The 18,091-nt window shown below is 43.4% G+C and overlaps 3 protein-coding genes across 5 annotated transcripts; 2 read left to right on the top strand and 1 right to left on the bottom strand.

Annotated features, from left to right (window-relative positions):
* Positions 1-15: 15 nt before the first annotated feature.
* Positions 16-4,073, bottom strand: ppan (peter pan homolog). Its single transcript, XM_086133912.1, has 12 exons — positions 3,879-4,073; positions 3,434-3,604; positions 3,253-3,354; positions 2,897-2,947; positions 2,533-2,703; positions 2,268-2,344; positions 1,702-1,809; positions 1,465-1,588; positions 1,309-1,387; positions 1,002-1,131; positions 620-771; positions 16-549 (listed from the first exon to the last, which is right to left on the bottom strand). Exons 1-12 carry the CDS (start codon positions 3,891-3,893, stop codon positions 149-151), a joined length of 1,581 nt encoding a protein of 526 aa, XP_085990038.1. The 5' UTR covers positions 3,894-4,073; the 3' UTR covers positions 16-148.
* An 850-nt stretch (positions 4,074-4,923) lies between these two features.
* angptl6 (angiopoietin-like 6) lies at positions 4,924-10,373 on the top strand. Its single transcript, XM_086133075.1, has 7 exons — positions 4,924-5,083; positions 6,138-6,599; positions 7,163-7,300; positions 7,386-7,578; positions 8,586-8,779; positions 9,683-9,953; positions 10,027-10,373. Exons 2-7 carry the CDS (start codon positions 6,138-6,140, stop codon positions 10,209-10,211), a joined length of 1,443 nt encoding a protein of 480 aa, XP_085989201.1. The 5' UTR covers positions 4,924-5,083; the 3' UTR covers positions 10,212-10,373.
* A 2,542-nt stretch (positions 10,374-12,915) lies between these two features.
* LOC147192765 (uncharacterized) lies at positions 12,916-17,692 on the top strand. Of its 3 annotated transcripts, XM_086133887.1 has the most exons (8): positions 12,916-13,093; positions 13,640-13,831; positions 14,397-14,594; positions 14,669-14,995; positions 15,186-15,395; positions 15,747-15,995; positions 16,070-16,399; positions 16,491-17,692. In XM_086133887.1, exons 1-8 carry the CDS (start codon positions 13,045-13,047, stop codon positions 17,174-17,176), a joined length of 2,241 nt encoding a protein of 746 aa, XP_085990013.1. In that variant the 5' UTR covers positions 12,916-13,044; the 3' UTR covers positions 17,177-17,692. The 3 variants fall into 3 exon arrangements, with proteins under 3 accessions (XP_085990013.1, XP_085990014.1, XP_085990015.1); XM_086133888.1 differs by lacking the exon at positions 15,747-15,995; XM_086133889.1 differs by lacking the exons at positions 12,916-13,093; positions 13,640-13,831 and having other exon boundaries at positions 14,482-14,594; positions 14,727-14,995.
* Positions 17,693-18,091: the final 399 nt, after the last annotated feature.

Here is an 18,091-nt window from a genome sequence, read left to right as displayed (position 1 = left end):
AACAAAGGACACACATTGAGTTAATAATTTCAACAATTTATTAGAAATAAACATTTCCATAAATGTAAAGGAAAAAAACTAAAAGCAATAAGCTCAATCTTGCTTTTCTTTTCTCAGACAGTCAGTCAGCATAGCAGTTCAAAAGTGCTCAAACTTTTTTCTTCTTGTGTTTGGAGCTTTGCTTTGCACCTCGGTCACTTTTCTTGTTCGCGGACGCTTTGCTCTTCTGACTGTTGCGCTGGAACGCTTGGCCTTTGTTTAGCTTTCCACTAAAAGTTCTCTTGTTGTCTCCCCGTTTTTTCTTGCTGCCAAATCTATTTTCTCCGCCCTGCTGCTGCTTTTTGAATGGCTTTCCTCCAGGTGACGGCTTCTCTCCAAATGTTTTCTTTCCAAATTTCTTTGCTGCTTTATCCTTTTGTCCTCCTGGTACACTTCTTTTAATGCCTTTATCTTGGACGAATGTTTTATTGGCAGAGAGCTTCCTCATCTTTTTGGCAGGTCCTTGAGGTCCGTCTTTGCTTCTCCTCCTCTTGGCTCCGGGGAACATATCTGAAGATGAAGAGTTTGGTGAGATGACTCTTCAAAAGAGAGCGCACATTCTAGTGCGATGATTACTAACCTTCATCTGGCTCCTCTCCAACAGCCTGCCGATAGTACTCGGCCTCGTCGTCTGACTCCACGGCTGCCGCTCGCTCGTCCTGCGCGCCAGGATCCTCCACCTCGCTGTCCTCGTCATCTACTTTGCTCTTGATGCCTGCTAGGCACTTCTTCCTGTTTGCAGGTAATGTTCAAAAAGCAGGGTAAACACACAGTGAAACCAGGCCAATATTTTTTTTTTTTACTCCAAGTTTAGCGATTTCAACAACAATGATGCCGCCGCAAAAAAAAAAAAAAAAAAAAAGTGGCCAAGACTCGGCTCCTTGCGAAATTTTGTGGCAGATCCCAGCACGCTGCGCTAGACACCTGATTCTGGGAGAGTATCGATTCCCCACATAACGTACTTGTGCGCCTCCTTTTTCAGTTTCTTCTGAGCGACGTTGAGCTCCTGCTTCTTCCGGCGCTCCTGTTTGGACTTCAACTCAGCCTCCTTCCTCTGCAGGATCTCCTGGATCTCCTCTTCCGTCTTGAAGACTGCGAGCAGAATTTCACTTGAAATAGGTACGTTCCCTCGGCTCCTCCCCCACATGAAACATCTCGGAAGTGCATCAGTAAGCGTTTACTTGTAGAGAAATCACAGATTTCATACAGACGTTGTCATCCTCTGCACCAAAACTAGCAGGCGGATCCGAGACGGCCGACGGCACTTACTGGTGGCGTGGTACATGATGTTCCCGTTCGATATTCCGTCTTGTATCTTGATCAGCTGTAGAGTCATGCGAGGCCCGATCTGCGCACACAAAATCCCGAATTAGACAGTCTTGGCATTGACGCTAAAAAGTGTTTTTCGAGTGCGCGCGGGCATACTTCGGTCAAACGGACGGCGCTTTGCTGCGACGTCATGTTGCCACGGCCCGAGTACACCTGCGGCAGCTCGGTGATGTTGTGCTCGCCGTCCTGCTCCGCTTCGCTTTCTGAAAGGTTCGCCCCTCTGGGAACAGTGATAAACTGAATCAGATACAAATCAACCACCCCCTTTTTACGTCATTTATCTTGAATGTCCCATTAGCATGAAACTTTCGATCCCAAACGCAGTCCTCTTACTTCACCATCAGTTCACTGATGTCCTCAAACTTGCTCATGTTGGGGAACCTCTCCTGCATCAGCTTCTTGATGCCGCGGCTCATGCCCACTGGCACCACCTTCAGGCTGCTGTGGGGCATGACAACCAGGGAAAATTTGCCGTTGGTTTTGGGACGTGCCAGAATATTGTCTGTGATTTATCAGGTGTGGGGCGTCCCATCAGTGCGTTTACTTTGAACATGCATCACTGAGCAGTCAAGTCCGCAGTTTGTCATCATCTGGGCTGCCACGCTGTCCATTGAAAAGCTTGTCTCCCCAAAAGGTGATTTTTTTTTTTATTCCATCGTCTGTGTTACCATAGTTGGGCCATAGCTCTTTCATCTTGCTCCCTCCGTCCCCACTGTGTGTGCAACTGCTCACCCCTCCCACCTCTGCTCACAGAGGAGGAAGTGACTAATTTGCTCAAGCATTATCCCATTGAAAGAAAAACGTATTTAACAAAGAAAAGTGCACATGAGGTACAGATATTGAGCATCCGTGAGTAAATACAGTAGTTGAGTCTATGAAGAGAAGTGTGTTCAACGTACTAATGGCGGAATTCGATTTCCTGTGTCTCCGGTTTGTAGTTGAGCAGCACGCATCTCTTGATGGTGTTGAGGCTCACCTTGTGAGAAAGAAAATGGTCAGTCCTCGTAAGAAGTCCGCTTTAAAACCGCCACGCTCAATTGAATGTTGGGCTGAGGAATCAGAAAGCGTTTACTTTTGGAAAAATCTTCACAGTGGGACTCGGAAGACTATACTTTCATCATATTAGTCAGCAAGTTTTAATCGATACAAAAAGAAGGATCATACCTTGTGCACATTAATGGAGGGGAACATGTTCTGGAACATGGTGGCCATCAGTTTGATGTGCATGCCGTCCGATCCAAAATTGTTGAGGATGAGCAGCGGGTGGTGCGTGAACTGTTGCCCGTGCATTCGGTGCTTCTTCAGAGACGAGACCACGTCTTTGATGAGCGTGTACTGCGACGGTGACAACAATCAGCTTTTTTTTTTTATACCAATGCAAGTGAAACATGAATTCAAAATGAACAGTCACGTGCATCAGTGCGTTTACTTTGAAAAACATCACTTGGAAATCAAGTAGGAAAAAAAGTGTCATCACTTGCACCGGTCCATTTGTTGTTCTCATGGTTAAGGCACACACAAGATTTACCTTGAGCACTTTGAAGTAGAGCATGGGCCCTTTTGGTAGTCGTGCCAACCTCTGAGAATGACAACAACAATAAATATTAATTAAAAAAAATAAAATTAGCATGCAGAGGAGCAACGTTTTATTCTGACAGTCACATTGAAACAAAAATCTGAATTACATTGTTTTAAATGATTTTATACCAGAATTTTTAACCAAACAGATGTTTTTCTTACTTTCTCCACAACATATGCACAAAAATATCTCTTACATTTCGCAGCCAAGACATGTATTCCGTTTCCCTGCAACTTCTTACGACATCCTATTGTTCAATTTTGCCATTATTCAATTCACAGCAAGTGTGTTTTGTGTCCTCTCACCATAGTAATACAGCTGGGCGTCTTGCTGAAGATGATGAAGTGTGTCACTCCAATAGGTCCAGCCACAGCTACAAAGTCTTTGAGCACATTTTTTTTCTTGACCTGGTTCAAGCGATGATCATTTCGATGATTAAAATGCAAAGATGCATTCATCGAAGATGCAAATGTAAGCAAGTCAAACCTTTAAGTGCTGTGCGGTGAAGGGCTCCATGACCCTCCTGACATCCGTGATGAGCTGAGACACGTTTTTGCCCACTTGGCCTCGATGGAAGACAAACGAGTGAGGGACGGATCGGTACCTCTCCTCGGCCGCTTGGTGGGCTTCTACTCGGGACTTTTTCTGGTTCTTGGTCTAAAAAGAAAACGATTCACAACTAAGCATAATGATCATTTTTAAATGATTCAGCTGCGTACAAGTAAGGCCTTTAGGCCAGGCAGACCTCGCTACAGGTTTAACAGTAGCACGATATTAAAATTGCCAAGCATGTAACTGCAATCATACATTACCAACAGAGGTTTACAAGCATGTCTTGTTTAGTATACAAGTGTAGACTTAATTATATCCTAGTTTACGTACAGCCAACTCAAGAGCTAATATGCTACAACATGAGAAGGAGACTACTTACCTTTGATTTGCCCATGATTACGCGAAATATACAGTTCAAGTCCAAATAATATAATTGACTTTTTAACAAGCTGAATGTACAACGATCATATCGGCAATGTTTTTTTGCTTTGTTTGTTTTTTACGAATAATTCCGACAGCGCAACAGAGTTTTCCTTCGCCGTTCCGTCCACATGGTTCTTCTGTGTGCTACCTGTTAATATTTCCGTGTTTGCACTTTGGCGTATCGGTAAACTTCCTAGCTAAAGCTAAGCTATCGCTTAGCTAATTGTACCAATGTTTGACTTTTTGCTGTCAAAATACTATAATGTGTGTGTTATCATTGTCGATTAATACGCTAGTGCTACAATACAGTGTGGTTTAAACACGTATTCATGTGAAAGAAAAGTGTTACGATAATAAGCTTCCGGGTAAAATAAAACTAAAGTAATAAAAAAAATCAAACGAAAAATACAGTACATTACATTTGTAATAGATTTATGCGAACCAGAATAGTGATAGAATGAATATTGACTGTAAATAACATTTATTTTATTCTTCTTCCTGTTTCTAACAAAACACATTCTCCTAATTTATTAGTAAATGTATTGTCTCTGACTTATAACCAATGACGGGCTTTTCAATCAATACATTCATATTACATTTGACAATTGTTAACACATTATTATTATTTATTGTTAGTAGTAGTACTGTATTAGTATTATTATTAGGTGTAGTAGAAGTCATAGTCGCAAGTGTTGGTGTAATATTGCACGAAATATATCTTTGCTTTTTGTTAAATTACTCAACTCTATAGCCGAGTAAATACATTAGATATCAGTATACATTCAACTACAAAAAAAAAATGTGATCAGACTGCTGCATCAAAGGAATTCTAGTGTGTGTCAGCCTTTCAGGTTTATGTTGAGGGAGGAGACTCATCACACAACTCCTCCAGTAAGGATGCAGCTCGGAGGAGGTGTCATTTTGCATGCATACATTCTTTGTAATTATCCTTCTCCTTCATTCAACATCCTGTACAGGCCGTGACCTCTGCACACAAACAAGGGGCTTGCAGGACGAGCTGCTGGGTGTCATTCTCCCTCAACCCATCTATCCACATTACCCCTTGGATCACACTCTTCTCAATTCACTGAGAAAATCAAACCGTTTTCAGGAGGATTGTCTGGATTCGAGCAATTGAAATCTGAAGAACCAACGACCACAGTAAGTTTTGAATTACTCAGCAATGAACGAATTATAGTACTTCATGTTCAATGTTTGGCAGAACATGCTTAACCCCCAAAGAGGATTCTTATTACACTTTTATTTGTAGATCATGGTCAATATATACTGTATATTTTAAAATTATTTTAACATGATACAGATGACCTTAGTGTCCCAAAAAGGAAGTGTCACATTAAAATCTTTATTCAACATGATATGCAGTCATGACACATTAAACATATGAACAAACATTTTTAAATTTTATTTCAATGAAATCGTTTTTCTTTTATTTATACTCTTTTTCACTTGTAATTATTTTCTGTTCATTATTTCTTTTCTCATATTTTGAAAATAACTCTTTATTTGAAAATACATTTTGAATCATACTCATATCGATACGCTAGTACAATGAAATGAAAGTAGTTTCCTCATCAAAATAAATCACAGGGTTCACATGTGGACTTTTTGGGTGAAGGGTTTGTGTGATTATTGCGTTTATGACGTTGACCGTGCCTTTTGTGACAAAGCATCCAGCTGACTGCAACATGGAGGTGGGTGTTGATTCTGGACGCACTCGTCACTAAATCTCTGCCACTGTTGTTTGTTGTCACCTTGCAAGGAAACATGTGGTCACCACAAGGCATGTGGAAGTGTTTGTTAGCACTCGAATCAATAGGCTTTTTAGATTTCAAGAAAACCATAAATGGACAGAGCTGCTTGAGTCACATTTGTTGCCGGGCAGAATATGTGATAATAAAACAACAAAAAAAAGGCATACGTTGGCCACTAGTTTGTTTGAATGATGAACTGTAGCACCTGATGACGTATAGGAACAACGATTCGCACTCACAATCACATCTAGGGACAATTTAGAGTCTTCCATTAGCCTGCCATGCATGTTTTTGGAATGTGGGAGGAAACCGGAAGTGCACAATGTGTAGTGTCGTTCCTGCTATGTAACTTGGTGTTGCAATTGAATCGCTACTTCGTATTAAATATAAATACAGTACAATCAAGTACAAAGACCCCTAATCACTTTTTTTCTCCTTCAAAGATGACGCACGCAACAGCAATAGGACTGATTCTTTTGGCATTAAGTCTGAACCTGCTGTGGGTCAACGGCCTGGGATCCATAAGACAGACCAATGAGGAGCATCCACCGAGTTCCTCAGATGTCAAAGCGGGCCGCTGCTCGTATACGTTCATCGTTCCACAGCAGAAACTATCCGGAGCGTTGTGCTTGGACACGAAGGCCGCTGCTGCCAACCAGTCGGAGGTGGCTGCGTTGCGGGCAGAGCTGAAGCGGCAGCAGGAGCAGCTAGAGAGCCTGCAGACGCTGCTGGGGCAGGAGAGCGGCTTCGTTACGGAAATGAGAATCCTGCGCAAGGAGAGCAGCGGCATGAACGCCCGCATCGCTCAGCTCTACAGCCAGCTGCTGCAGGAGCTCATCCACAAGAAGGACCAGGCCTTGGAGCAACGCAGGGTGGAGAGCCTCCTGCTTAACGCGACAACGCATGTGAGCAGAGTCAACACCCGCAGTTTGCAGTTCACCTATTGTTCTGTGGAACATGACAGAGTTCGACATTAAAAGTGGCCCGATGGCCGGGGGCCACAATGTAACTGTGTTAGGCCAGTTCACTGACTTTGATAAATTATTACGATGAAATTAACACATTCTTGCTTTTTTAATATCAAATATAGAGTTTTATCCACCTTAAATGATCAGTCATCATTGATCTTTTTACAGCGCTGCACGTATATTTTTTTTCCGTTTCAATCCTTCCATGAGGAATGGTTTGAACTGAATAAGCCCAGCCAAAAAATGTCAAATACTCAGTTAGATATTATACTGAACAAAAATGGTGACCACCACCCAAAAAGGAAAAATGTTAGGCTACCTTTTGTTTGTTTTAAAGGCGCTCAGTTTGGCCTGGGTTATTAACAGAGATTACAGAGACTTCGCTGAATGTATCTGTGTACACGTTCACGTTTTCGATGGTAATCTTCCCATTTTTGTTTTTTCACATCATCTTAAAAAAGCTTGCTAACATCTAATCTGGATGCCGGAATCACCATCAGGCGCTGCAGGTGTCCAGCAACTTCCGGGAACTGGAGAAGAAATATGGAACGCTCACGTCCATGATGAGCTCCCAAAGCCAATTGATTGCCCGTTTGGAGAATCAATGCCAATGTAAGGATGAACCCCAGTCCGACCTGGTAAGAAAGTGGTCTGTCATATTTCACTCAGCCTTTACATCATATCAATTCCAATGATTTTTATTTTTATTTTTCCCCTGTACAGGTGCTAACGGACTCGCCAAAAAGCCGCCCAGCTGCGCTGCTTAATGACAGTTCAGAAATCAGCAACGCTCTTCAAAGGGACCAGAGTGCTCTACAACAAGACAACCCTTTGGGAGCGCTTCTGATTCCCAGCACCACCGCCAGTCCTTCGACCGTTCAGCCTGTCATTAGCTCCCCTGTCACCAAGACCCCAGGCATGTACAATCTTACACGGTTTTACAGTTTTTACACCGTCATAGCAGTCTTACAAGAATTGTTGTACTTGAATGGGGGCTGCTGGGATATATTCCTAGGAAGCGTATAATGAATGCTCTAAAACAGGGGTGCCCATTACGTCGATCGCGATCGACCGGTAGATCGCAGACTGGTCCCAAGTCGATCGCATAGAGGAGAAAAAAACCAAACAACGATTTGTGTGTCTTTGTGCATGTTAGTAATTTATTTTTTTGTGTTACTATACACTGCACCCTAATCATCCTAACAGTCTTATTTTCATAAAAAGTATTAAAAATAAAAAATAAAGCGGGTAAATCTTTAACCTACGGTTGGCGAGTGACCTGCATCACCGGAGGTTGTTAGTGCTCAGCAGTCTGCAATTACAGCTTGTGATCAGAGCTGTTGCGTTATATCTTTTATCGTTATCATTATTCTCATTCAGTTTGTTTTGTGTACAATTCACAGAGGGCACGGCGAAGAATGGGAATCTAGAGGGCCGAGGGAAGCACTTTAAAACGGTACGCGTGAGCTATGATAGTTAACAGGCTGCAAAAGTGCGTCGCATGCCTCCGTGTCAGGCTGTTGCTCATCATGGCGTGCGTGCGCGTGCACATTGGTTGAATGTCTCAAAGCTTATTGTCTGCCTACCGTGATGTATGTTAGCACTCGCATGAGCGGCAAATGCCGATGGAGTCAGTGACCTGCTTTGCGGAGCGTCCTATCTCTCTGGGAATGCCAAAACAATGTCAATGGCGGCGTCCACCCCTTATCAGAATGTTTGAAATTAACTAGCAAAATGGCCTCGGATTCACCTTGGGAATGATCATTAGGCATTTGTGTGTGAGACGTGACTTGGTGTATACATCAGCGCATTCCCTCATACCAAACTGTTCTTCTTTCTTCTCCACTCTTCATGGAAGTGAATGATGACATTGAAAAAAAAAACCACAGGGCTGAGCCCGCTTTCTCGTCCTTTGTGACTCAGGGCCGTGGCGGGATTGCAAAGACGTGCTGGAATCGGGTGAGACGGCTAGCGGCATCTACCTGCTGCGCTTGCAGAGCGCCAACCGACTCCTGCAGGCCTGGTGTGAACAGAATCAAGCTCAGGGAGGCTGGACGGTCATCCAGCGGAGGCAGGATGGCTCCGTCAATTTCTTCAGGACTTGGGAGCAGTATAAGGTGACATTACGCCATTGAAGAATTTACTTCATGGTTACTTATGGGGACCAAAAGTTTACACATTTAAATGCACAAAGCAGTCAGAAATATTATTTCGCCGTAGTTCACTTTCCACCGGTCTACCATAGATTTCATTTGTTTACAGTGAAAATCCTCTACAACGAAATCATGTTTGCAGCAAGAAATTTTTCACAACAGGGGACTTTTCACTATAGCAAATTTATCTCAGATGTAAACACACACACCTACACACACGCAAACGTATGTGTAGTCTTTATTTGTATTCCAATAGTGCATAAGTATGACCATACACATTTGACACTTCAGCGTAGAAAGAAAAAAAAGGGAAAGCGAAATTTACAATCAGCATTCACTTTCACTTACATCAATTTCTTGCATAATGTCTTTTATTTTGCTCCCTCCATCTTTCATTTTTATTACTTTTATCCTGTCTTCAAGAGTTAAAGCTTTTCTTTTCTTCACTCCTTGGTCTGCAAAGGTCTGTTTCTGTAGCTATTTTAGCAATGCAACGATCCTGCTGTGTCTGAAACTAACAACAACAAATACTTCCTGTACTACTGCACACGTGTAAGCCACTGTGGTGTATGCCGTTGCCGTTTCCAAGCTAAGCAGTAGGAGTCGCTGTAGGCTGAAGTTGGATTAGACTTTTGCTCAAGGCTTGTTTTCATTGTAGTGAATCTCGTTGCGAGGCAAGGGCAGAGAAAAAGATTTCGTATAACGCAACAGGTGGATTTTTCGTTGTAGGGGAAGCAGAAAAGTGGTAATGGTTTTATGCATGAAGATTTTTTCACACTAGGGGGTATTTTCGGCCACGTAGGTTTCGTTGTAGAAGAGTTCACTCTGTTGGAATTTGGTCAAATCAATCTTTACGATGTATTGCAGCAAGGCTTTGGGAACCTAGATGGGGAGTACTGGCTGGGCTTGGAGCACCTCTACTGGCTGACCAAACAAGCCAAATACAAGCTGCGGGTGGTTCTGGACGACTGGCAGGGTCGACGGGTGTTCGCCGAGTACGACAGCTTCCGGGTGGAGTCAGAGAGTGACTGGTACAGATTGCGGTTGGGTCAGTATCGGGGCAACGCGGGCGACTCTCTGTCGTGGCACAACAACAAGGCCTTCACCACTCTGGATCGCGACAGAGACAGCTACACAGGTTCACATTGCCGTCACATCCGTATAGCCTCGAATTTGGGTGTTTGTTAGTTTCTTGTCGCTGTCGTCCGCAGGTAACTGCGCGCACTACCAGAAAGGAGGCTGGTGGTACCACACTTGCGCCCATTCCAACCTGAACGGCGTGTGGTATCGGGGCGGTCACTACCGCAGTCGCTACCAGGATGGCGTCTACTGGGCGGAATTCCAGGGAGGCGCCTACTCACTGAAACGGGTCGTTATGATGGTCAAGCCTATATAGTATGTGTTGCGTCACCGTCGCGGCAGGGAATGCGTACGCCTGCCCCGGTGACGCAATTGACCTTCCGCTTTCGCTGCCCTCCACTGACGTTCACTGACGATTTCTCTCCTGACTTAACCTTACATTTTAAATTCGCTTAACATCTGTTATGTAGACTGCAAATAAAACGACCTAAAAAAATGCAGAAAATGCTCATTCATCTCTGAAAGAGGCCGTGTATCAGCCATCAGCGGTTGCGCGACAGCTCACATCTGTTTTAAGGTTTCGACGAAAGGAGGGTTTTGGCTCTCTTATGTCTTACAGGTTTGTTATTGTTAGGGGAATCTCCGGGGTGTGATCTGATACACGAGAGGCTACAAGTCCTGAAGATTATCTCAAATATCGTGAAGCTCTTCTTCATTTCACCATTAATTACCTGCAAGGATGGCACTTTGGATGTTGGTGACCTTCCACCTTTGGGCTGCGTTGCATGGTGAGTAACAGTAAGGTTGTGGACATGACTGCATATCGCTGGTGGAATCGTCGTCAGGCACTTTTCAGGAAAACAGCACGTTACTTGCGGCATCAATGTCCTGAAAAACAGACGGATCAAGACGGGATCCCTTAAAATAGCTCCCACCGAAACACACATTAAGCACGCTTTGTCAGGAGAACAACGATGGTCTTGGTTCCAATATTGGAACCAAGACCGAAAGCAACATTGGAGTGGTGAAAAGATAACCTGCAAATTAGTTTACCACAAGGTTTGCTCTCATTCTGCATGCAGAAAAACGACGTGACTATTTGTCTGAGAAGCTGGTGGTGTGCCGAACGTTCGACTCGGACCCGTATGCGTTATAGCCCATTTTACGCCACGGCTAAATGTAACAATGTTCCTGACGCGATCCAGAAATCTTCGTCGCTATTATGAGGCTCGTGGTTCCAAAGTTTTTGCTAAAGAGAGAGGGAGTAAGTGAGCTGCTTTGTAATGGCCGCAAAGAGCCGATCAGATTTTATCCCAGACAGTGGAACCAATGGCGAATATGTTTGTACGTTAGATTCTGACCACTGTGGAAGGCTTAGGATTATGTTTTAGTTACCTAAACCCTTTAGTTACCGCAACCCTTGTGAGGATAAAGCAGGTCAGAAAATTGCCTCAAATTAATCATCACGGTTCAAAAAACAGTACCATCGTCTTATTAGGCAGGGATTGCGTTAAAAAAAAAAAAAAAAAAAAACGCACCATGTTTTTTCAACTTCCAAGTGGAGTTCTTGTAGGCTGAAATGTCGACATTTTTAGGTAAACACAGAGAGACCGCGCACAACATTGCTGTTCTACATGGCGTGTAAGGTAAACAGATGGATTCAAAGTTACTTTAGTAATTGTAATGGAGTAATTGTAACTAGTTACATCCACCCTTTGGTCCTCGCTATACAAATGTGCTACTCGTCCATAAAGTGTCATGGAAAGCAATGATCAACGATTTACCAGATCTGCATGTTCGTGTCCCTAAAAGGGTTGCATTCCCATTTATTTTTTTTTAAACAAGAAAGCAAAATTGTTCTTTTTGCTTAGTGATTTTAGCATATTTTTGATTGATTTGTGAACCAATAGAGACCATCACCTATTGCTACTGTTTTCGCCATGGAGTGATTAACACGCTATTTGTCCAATGCCCTCCAGAATATTTGTACTCGAAATACTTGGGATTATCTCTCGACCCGGTGTCCGTTCACTGCGAGAGGGACATTTGGGACGAAACAAAGGGAGGACAAGTCACAGAAGCTCTGCTCACAGTGGTCAACAGCCCACTGGAGGAGTTGAGCTCAGAACATCATTATTACAATGATTTGCCAGACTTGGAGGAATGTTACATTCTGCCTCTTATCGTTTTTTTACAGTGAGTAGTGCAATGAGATGAATTGAAATGAGAAGATGTGATGGAAAGAAAAAAACCCACCACTTTGTTCAGTTTGCAGACATTCCAGATGTGACGGTCTCGATGGATTCGGAGGCCAACAGTGACAGTCTCTCCATCTTACTTGTCAGATCATCAACGTGGCCCCGGTGCAAAACTTGACCGTCAGGAGTCCGCTTGACTCAACTTGTAGATTTAACTAATGAGGCTCTCAATGTGGCGATTTCACTGCACATTCTGCTGAGGCTGGGGCAGCAGGGGCGGTGTGCAAGGGGGTGGGGGGGGGATTGTTTGTCATAATAAAAATGTGTTCAGTGATGTATCGGATGTTAAAGAAAACATTTTTACACCTTCGTAGCTTCTGAAAACGGGATGAAAAACTGTGTGTGTGTATTCTATTATACTTGCCACTTTATATTCGGTGCAAAACGGAACATTGTGATAACTCATTCACGATCTTCATGATTTCCATTCTTGCTTTTTGGGACATACAGTACGTGCCTGATATGCCGTTGCGCAATTGACCTCCGCTTTTTTTCTTTCTTCTGCTTCGGCGGATGCTCCACTGATATTCACCCATTGTCCTGACCCTGCCTCATATTTTCAGTTTTTATGCTTCCTATCATATAAACCTCAATTAAATGTCCCCCCACCCTTCCTCCAAAAATGCTGAAAATGTCAACTTATTTGAAAAAGAGGCCGTGAATCATCGGCGGTTGCCTCACAGCTCGCATCCTTTTTAAGATTTCCTGTGAAGAGGGCGTTGACCCGTGAGTTTATGCAACTGATGAAGGCCGAGACATTATGACAAGGAGACTCTTCATGGAGCTTTCATCTGATTAAGAAGCGAGTAGATCCGAAGATTGCTATCTTCTGAAATTTCGTGAAACTCTTAATTTCGCCTTCAGGGTTTTCTTTTTTCGTTACCTGGAAGGATGGTGCTTTGTATGATGGTGACCTTCCACCTTTTGGCTGCATTACATGGTGAGTAAAAGTCATGCATTGGACATTGGTGCGTATTTCTCTAAAGCCAGCACTTTTAAAACGACATGTTTTGCAGAGTCACTAACAATACGTGTAAAAAAGGGACCAAATATGTACTCCAGTGAAACTCCTCGACAACGAAATCATGTTTGCAGCAAGAAATTTTTCACAACAGGGGACTTTTCACTGTAACAAATTTGATCTCAGACGTAAACACAAAGACACACAAAAAACGTATATGTGTACTTTTTATTTTTTATTCCAACAGTGCATAAGTATGAGCATACACTTATTTGACACTTCATATATCCAGCGTAGAAAAAAAAAGGGAAAGAAATTGCGAAATTCACTTTCACTTACATCAATTTCTTGCATGTCTTTTATTTTGCTACCTCCATCTTTCATTTTTATTACCTTTATCCTGTCTTCATGCGTTAAAGCTTTTCTTAACTCCTTGGTCAACGGTTTACCAGATCTGCATGGTTCATATCAGACGACTATTTCGATGACACGTCATTTCAATAAAGTTGACCTTTGCTTCTCCAGCTGTTCCAAATTCAGAACAACCGGATCCCGAGTTCATCCCCTTCTGTAATGCGGTTTTCCATCATGTCTACGATGGCCCGGACGTCTACCAGGTTTACAACTGCATGGTCACCAGCGAGCGTTCCGACAGAAGGATGCCACTCACCATTTTTGTGATGGAAGCCCCTCTCATGCGTGTGGCAGGTCAACCAGGTGAACATTCGACCCGCTACACTGCATTGACCAAAAATATTAGTCATACATTTTCATCTTGTGAGTGTGGTTGTTCGGGTGTTTCTGTTTGTGACCAACAGGTGTGCCACTACAGGAGCACCCCTACAGTGCCACCTGTTGGTCACAAACAGAAACACCCGAACAGTGGTTGCATTTGTGGAATATCTGAGTGAGTCCATGTCAGAGGCAAGCACAATTAAATCGGCATCATAGTGAAATTTTTTTTTAACCCTTTCACGCATCCCGTAACCTGATATCATGATGAGCTGTCTGCTGTAGTAGCCTGAAAGGGTTAAATTCCCATATATATATATATATATATATATATATATATATATATATTTTTTTAACAACAAAGCAAAATTGTTTTGTTCGGACCAACTCAGTTTTACCGTGTTTTTATTGATTGATTTATGAACAAATACTGACCATCACCTATTGCAAATGTTTTCGCCATGGAGTGATGAACACACCGTTTGTCCAATGCCAGTTTGCCCTCTATAATATTTGTTCCCGAAATACCTGACAATATCTCATGACCCAGAGTCCATTCACTGCGAGAGCAACATTAGTCACGTTTGGGACACGCTCTGGAACAAAACAAGGGGAGGACAAGTCACAAAAGATCTGCTCACCATGGCCACCGGTGAACCATTGGAGGAGTGGAGCTCAACCCATCATCGTTACGATGATTTTCCACACTTGGAGAGATGTTACATTCTGCCTCCTATCGTTTTTTACAGTGAGTAGTGCAATGACGTGAATTGAAATGAGATGTGATGGAAAGAAAAAAAAACCACTTTGTTCAATTTGCAGGCATTCCAAATGTGACGGTCTCGATTGATTCAGATTTTGGTCTGTTTCTGGGTAACAGTCTCGTGCTTACTTGTCATGTCATCAACGTGGCCCCGGTGCAAAACTTGACCATCAGGTGGCTGCGAGGCGACCGAATCGAAGGCACCGCCAGCTATCATGAGTACTCAATCGGCAATTCCAATGTGACCCAGTTTAACGTCTCCGATTCCAAGGCCGTTCCTCTGAACAAAGAAGAAAACGGAGAAATGTACACTTGCCAAGCTGAGTTGAACCTGGAGCCATACGACGTCATCCGCCGCGACTATTCCATTGGCGTCCCGGCTGAATGTAAGCCCACTCAATCTTTTCATGATTCAATCCCTTTTGTGAAATGAATGTGTGCAATAGTCGATATGCGTCTAAAGTTTCCTAGCGTGGCTTCGTTGTTGCCGGGCCGCGTGAGTTTCCGGGTGTGCATGTTAGAGTGCAACTCCTTAAAGTGGAATACGTTGGGTAACGTCGACCTTTTCTTCTCCAGCTCTTCTGGATTTCGAGCAACGGGATTTAAATTTCGCTCTCTTCTGTGCAATGGATCCGATTCTTTGGAGGTGGAAGTGGAAAGGCATCCCTTATTTCTCCATAACCCAAGCCTACTATTGTGGAGCCGCCAGTAACCATTCGAGCAAAAGGATGTATTTCGACATTTATCACGCGGAAGTCACTCCCGGGCAAGCAGAACGTTTTGCAGGTGAACATTTTATCTGGAGATTCTCAACGTGTGACTGACACTCGTACGTCGTCTTTCTCTCGTGTTTCACGAAAGGATGACTGGCTGATCCTAGTTAAGTGGGATTCAACTTCTAAATTGCAAACATTTGTGTTTAATCTTTAAAAAAAATATTGATTTGGTTACATATAACTTTTATATGGAATATATTGAAATCGAAGCGTGATTTGAATTCATTTTCCCCCTTAATTTGAACGCGCTCTAAATGTTCGTCGAATGTTACAGTGGCTTACAATATTAAATCTGCTTTTAGAAATAAAAATATGATCTTATATAAAGCACCGGTTAACAGGCTGTTTGTATCCATGTCAGTCTGCCCTCTAGCACATTCGTACCATAACAGCTTTAAGGAGTTTATTGACCCAGGGTCCCAATCCTGCGACACAAACATTTGTCGTACCTGGGACAAGTTATGGAACGAATCACGTGAAGACTACGTTCTGAAATTGGTGCTGATCATCGTCAATGGCACTCTGAAAGACTGGAACACCAAACATCAATGCTACATTGAAATGTCAATCTTGACTAAATGTTATGTGCTGCCTCCCATCGTTTTTTACAGTGAGTGGTGCGCCGACGTGATCTGAATTTTGGAAAAAGGTGATTGAAATGGGAACATTTTGTTGAATTGACAGAGATTCCAGATGTGAGGGCCTACGTGGAGCTTGAATCTGGTCCTATGTTGGCGGGCAACCATTACAGTCTTGTTTGTGACATCGTCAACGTGGCCCCTGTGCACAAGTTGACCGTCAGGTGGCTCCGAGGCAACAAAATTGTAAAAAGTGTCAGCTTTAGTGACCGATCATCGGATGACATCAACGTGACCCTGCACAACATCTCCGATTCCTTGACCATTTGGGCGAGCGGAGACGAAAACGGCCAAATTTACACCTGCCAAGCTGAGTTGAACCTGGAGCCAGTTGAAGTCTTCCTGCGCGACTCTTCCATGAACATCACAGTTGAATGTAAGCACTTTCAGTCTTTTCTAATTCAATTCGGTTGTGAAATGGATGCCTAGAGTCTTTTGCGTCTCTTTCAATATTGTTTCTCTCGCAGTGCCCGAAATCAGCCCGGTCTCTGATAGCTGGCTGGTCCCCGAAAGCAGTCACTTCCCTGAAAGCAGTCCGGTCCCCGAAAGCAGCCCTTCCCCTGAAAGCTTTCTGGTCACCGAAAGCAATCCAGTCACCAAAAGCAGCCCAGTCCCTGAAAGCAGCCCGATGCCCAAAAGAGGTCTGGTCCCCGAAAGCAGTCCGGTCCCAGAAAGCAGCCCTTCCCCTGAAAGCAGTCCGGTCCCCGAAAGCAGCCCTTCCCCTGAAAGCATTCTGGTCACCGAAAGCAATCCAGTCCCCAAAAGCAGCCCAGTCCCTGAAAGCAGCCCGATGCCCAAAAGAGGTCTGGTCCCTGAAAGCAGTCCGGTCCCAGAAAGCAGCCCTTCCCCTGAAAGCAGTCCGGTCACCGAAAGCAATCCAGTGCCCGAAAGCAGCCCTGTCCCCGAAAGCAACCCGATGCCCAAAAGAGGTCCGGTCCCCGAAAGCAGTCCAATCCCCGAAATCACTCTGACCACCGAAAGCAATCCAGTCCTTGTGGCAGTCATTTCGGCGTGTGCACTCGTGTTGCTTGCGGTCCTCGCTGTGATCTTTATCTGCTTGAACAGGAAGCGACAGGGCCAGTACAGTTTCAAGAACCGGTCTGACAGCATCCCCCTCGGAAACAGCCATGTTAGGAACAGTTTGGCGACATAGATGATACATCCACTTCTCTCTCTCATGAAATGGACCTCTATCGAATGAGCTTCTCAAAGTGGGGATGCACTCCTCAGTGTTCTGAGGCTGGGGCAGGCGGGACGTGGCGGGCAGTGATGAGGGTCTGTTTTTCATAAAACTAACAAATTGTTCAGTCATTGGAAAAATATGCATCAAAATTTTAAAAGGTGAAAATACATGGTGAGTACCTCAATAAATATGTCGGTGTATTCTATTTATTGTCCCGCTTTATTTTGGGACATAATGTCTTTTGAACTAGAATATTTGACCACTTTAGTTAGACATTTTTGAATATGCATTTACATTTCATTCAACAAAATCATTCATGAATTCCTCTGACTACACGAGCTCTGCGATCAACTGAACGGGTTCAGATTTGAGACTCAAATTGAGACGTAATCATGTTTATTTTCCTTATTTTTTGGGGGTGGGGAGGCGTGCGATTTTTCTTATGTAAAATTTGTACCTTGGCTCAATAAAGGTTGCTTCACTGTGCTGCCTATTCCCATTTAAAAAGCACACTGAAATAATACGGTTATCAAGTTTTCACAATGTAGCATTACACCACTGCAAATTGACAACATAAAAATAGACGATGCCACGTACGTCAGGTCGGAATCACTACTTATCAAATATGGATTTTTTTTAATGACAATTATTCCCCCAAAAATAAAAAAATCAACCCCTTCTGATAATTAAAAAAAATAATGATAAAAAACACAGCCCCCCCAAAATTATAGTTTTTTTTTTTAAGTAAATGCAAGGTCAAAAATGTTTACTCCACATTGGCAGTTCCATTACGTCTGCATATTCAAAAAAACAAATGGAAAAAAGCGCCCAACATTCTGCTGAGTTGGCTGTGTCATGTTTTGCTTTGACCAACAAATCAGAGCA

Source organism: Hippocampus guttulatus, chromosome 16, assembly GCF_054856545.1.
Source record: "Hippocampus guttulatus isolate MCC_2025c chromosome 16, RoL_Hgut_1.0, whole genome shotgun sequence".
NCBI lineage: Eukaryota > Metazoa > Chordata > Actinopteri > Syngnathiformes > Syngnathidae > Hippocampus > Hippocampus guttulatus.
The sequence above is the reverse complement of the archived record's forward strand: the minus strand, read 5'-3'. Positions and strand labels throughout refer to the sequence as shown.

Excerpts from the sequence above, each read along its gene's own strand:
- angptl6 (XM_086133075.1), top strand. The coding sequence starts at position 6,138 with ATGACGCACGCAACAGCAATAGGACTGATTCTTTTGGCATTAAGTCTG. Across the intron at positions 7,579-8,585 it reads CCCTGTCACCAAGACCCCAG|GGCCGTGGCGGGATTGCAAA; the intron begins GCATGTACAATC and ends TTTGTGACTCAG. Across the intron at positions 9,954-10,026 it reads CGACAGAGACAGCTACACAG|GTAACTGCGCGCACTACCAG; the intron begins GTTCACATTGCC and ends TGTCGTCCGCAG.
- ppan (XM_086133912.1), bottom strand. Across the intron at positions 2,704-2,896 it reads TCTACTTCAAAGTGCTCAAG|TACACGCTCATCAAAGACGT; the intron begins GTAAATCTTGTG and ends TCACCGTCGCAG. Across the intron at positions 550-619 it reads TGGAGAGGAGCCAGATGAAG|ATATGTTCCCCGGAGCCAAG; the intron begins GTTAGTAATCAT and ends CTTCATCTTCAG.
- LOC147192765 (XM_086133887.1), top strand. The coding sequence starts at position 13,045 with ATGGTGCTTTGTATGATGGTGACCTTCCACCTTTTGGCTGCATTACAT. Across the intron at positions 14,595-14,668 it reads GCCTCCTATCGTTTTTTACA|GCATTCCAAATGTGACGGTC; the intron begins GTGAGTAGTGCA and ends TTCAATTTGCAG. Across the intron at positions 15,396-15,746 it reads GCAAGCAGAACGTTTTGCAG|TCTGCCCTCTAGCACATTCG; the intron begins GTGAACATTTTA and ends TATCCATGTCAG.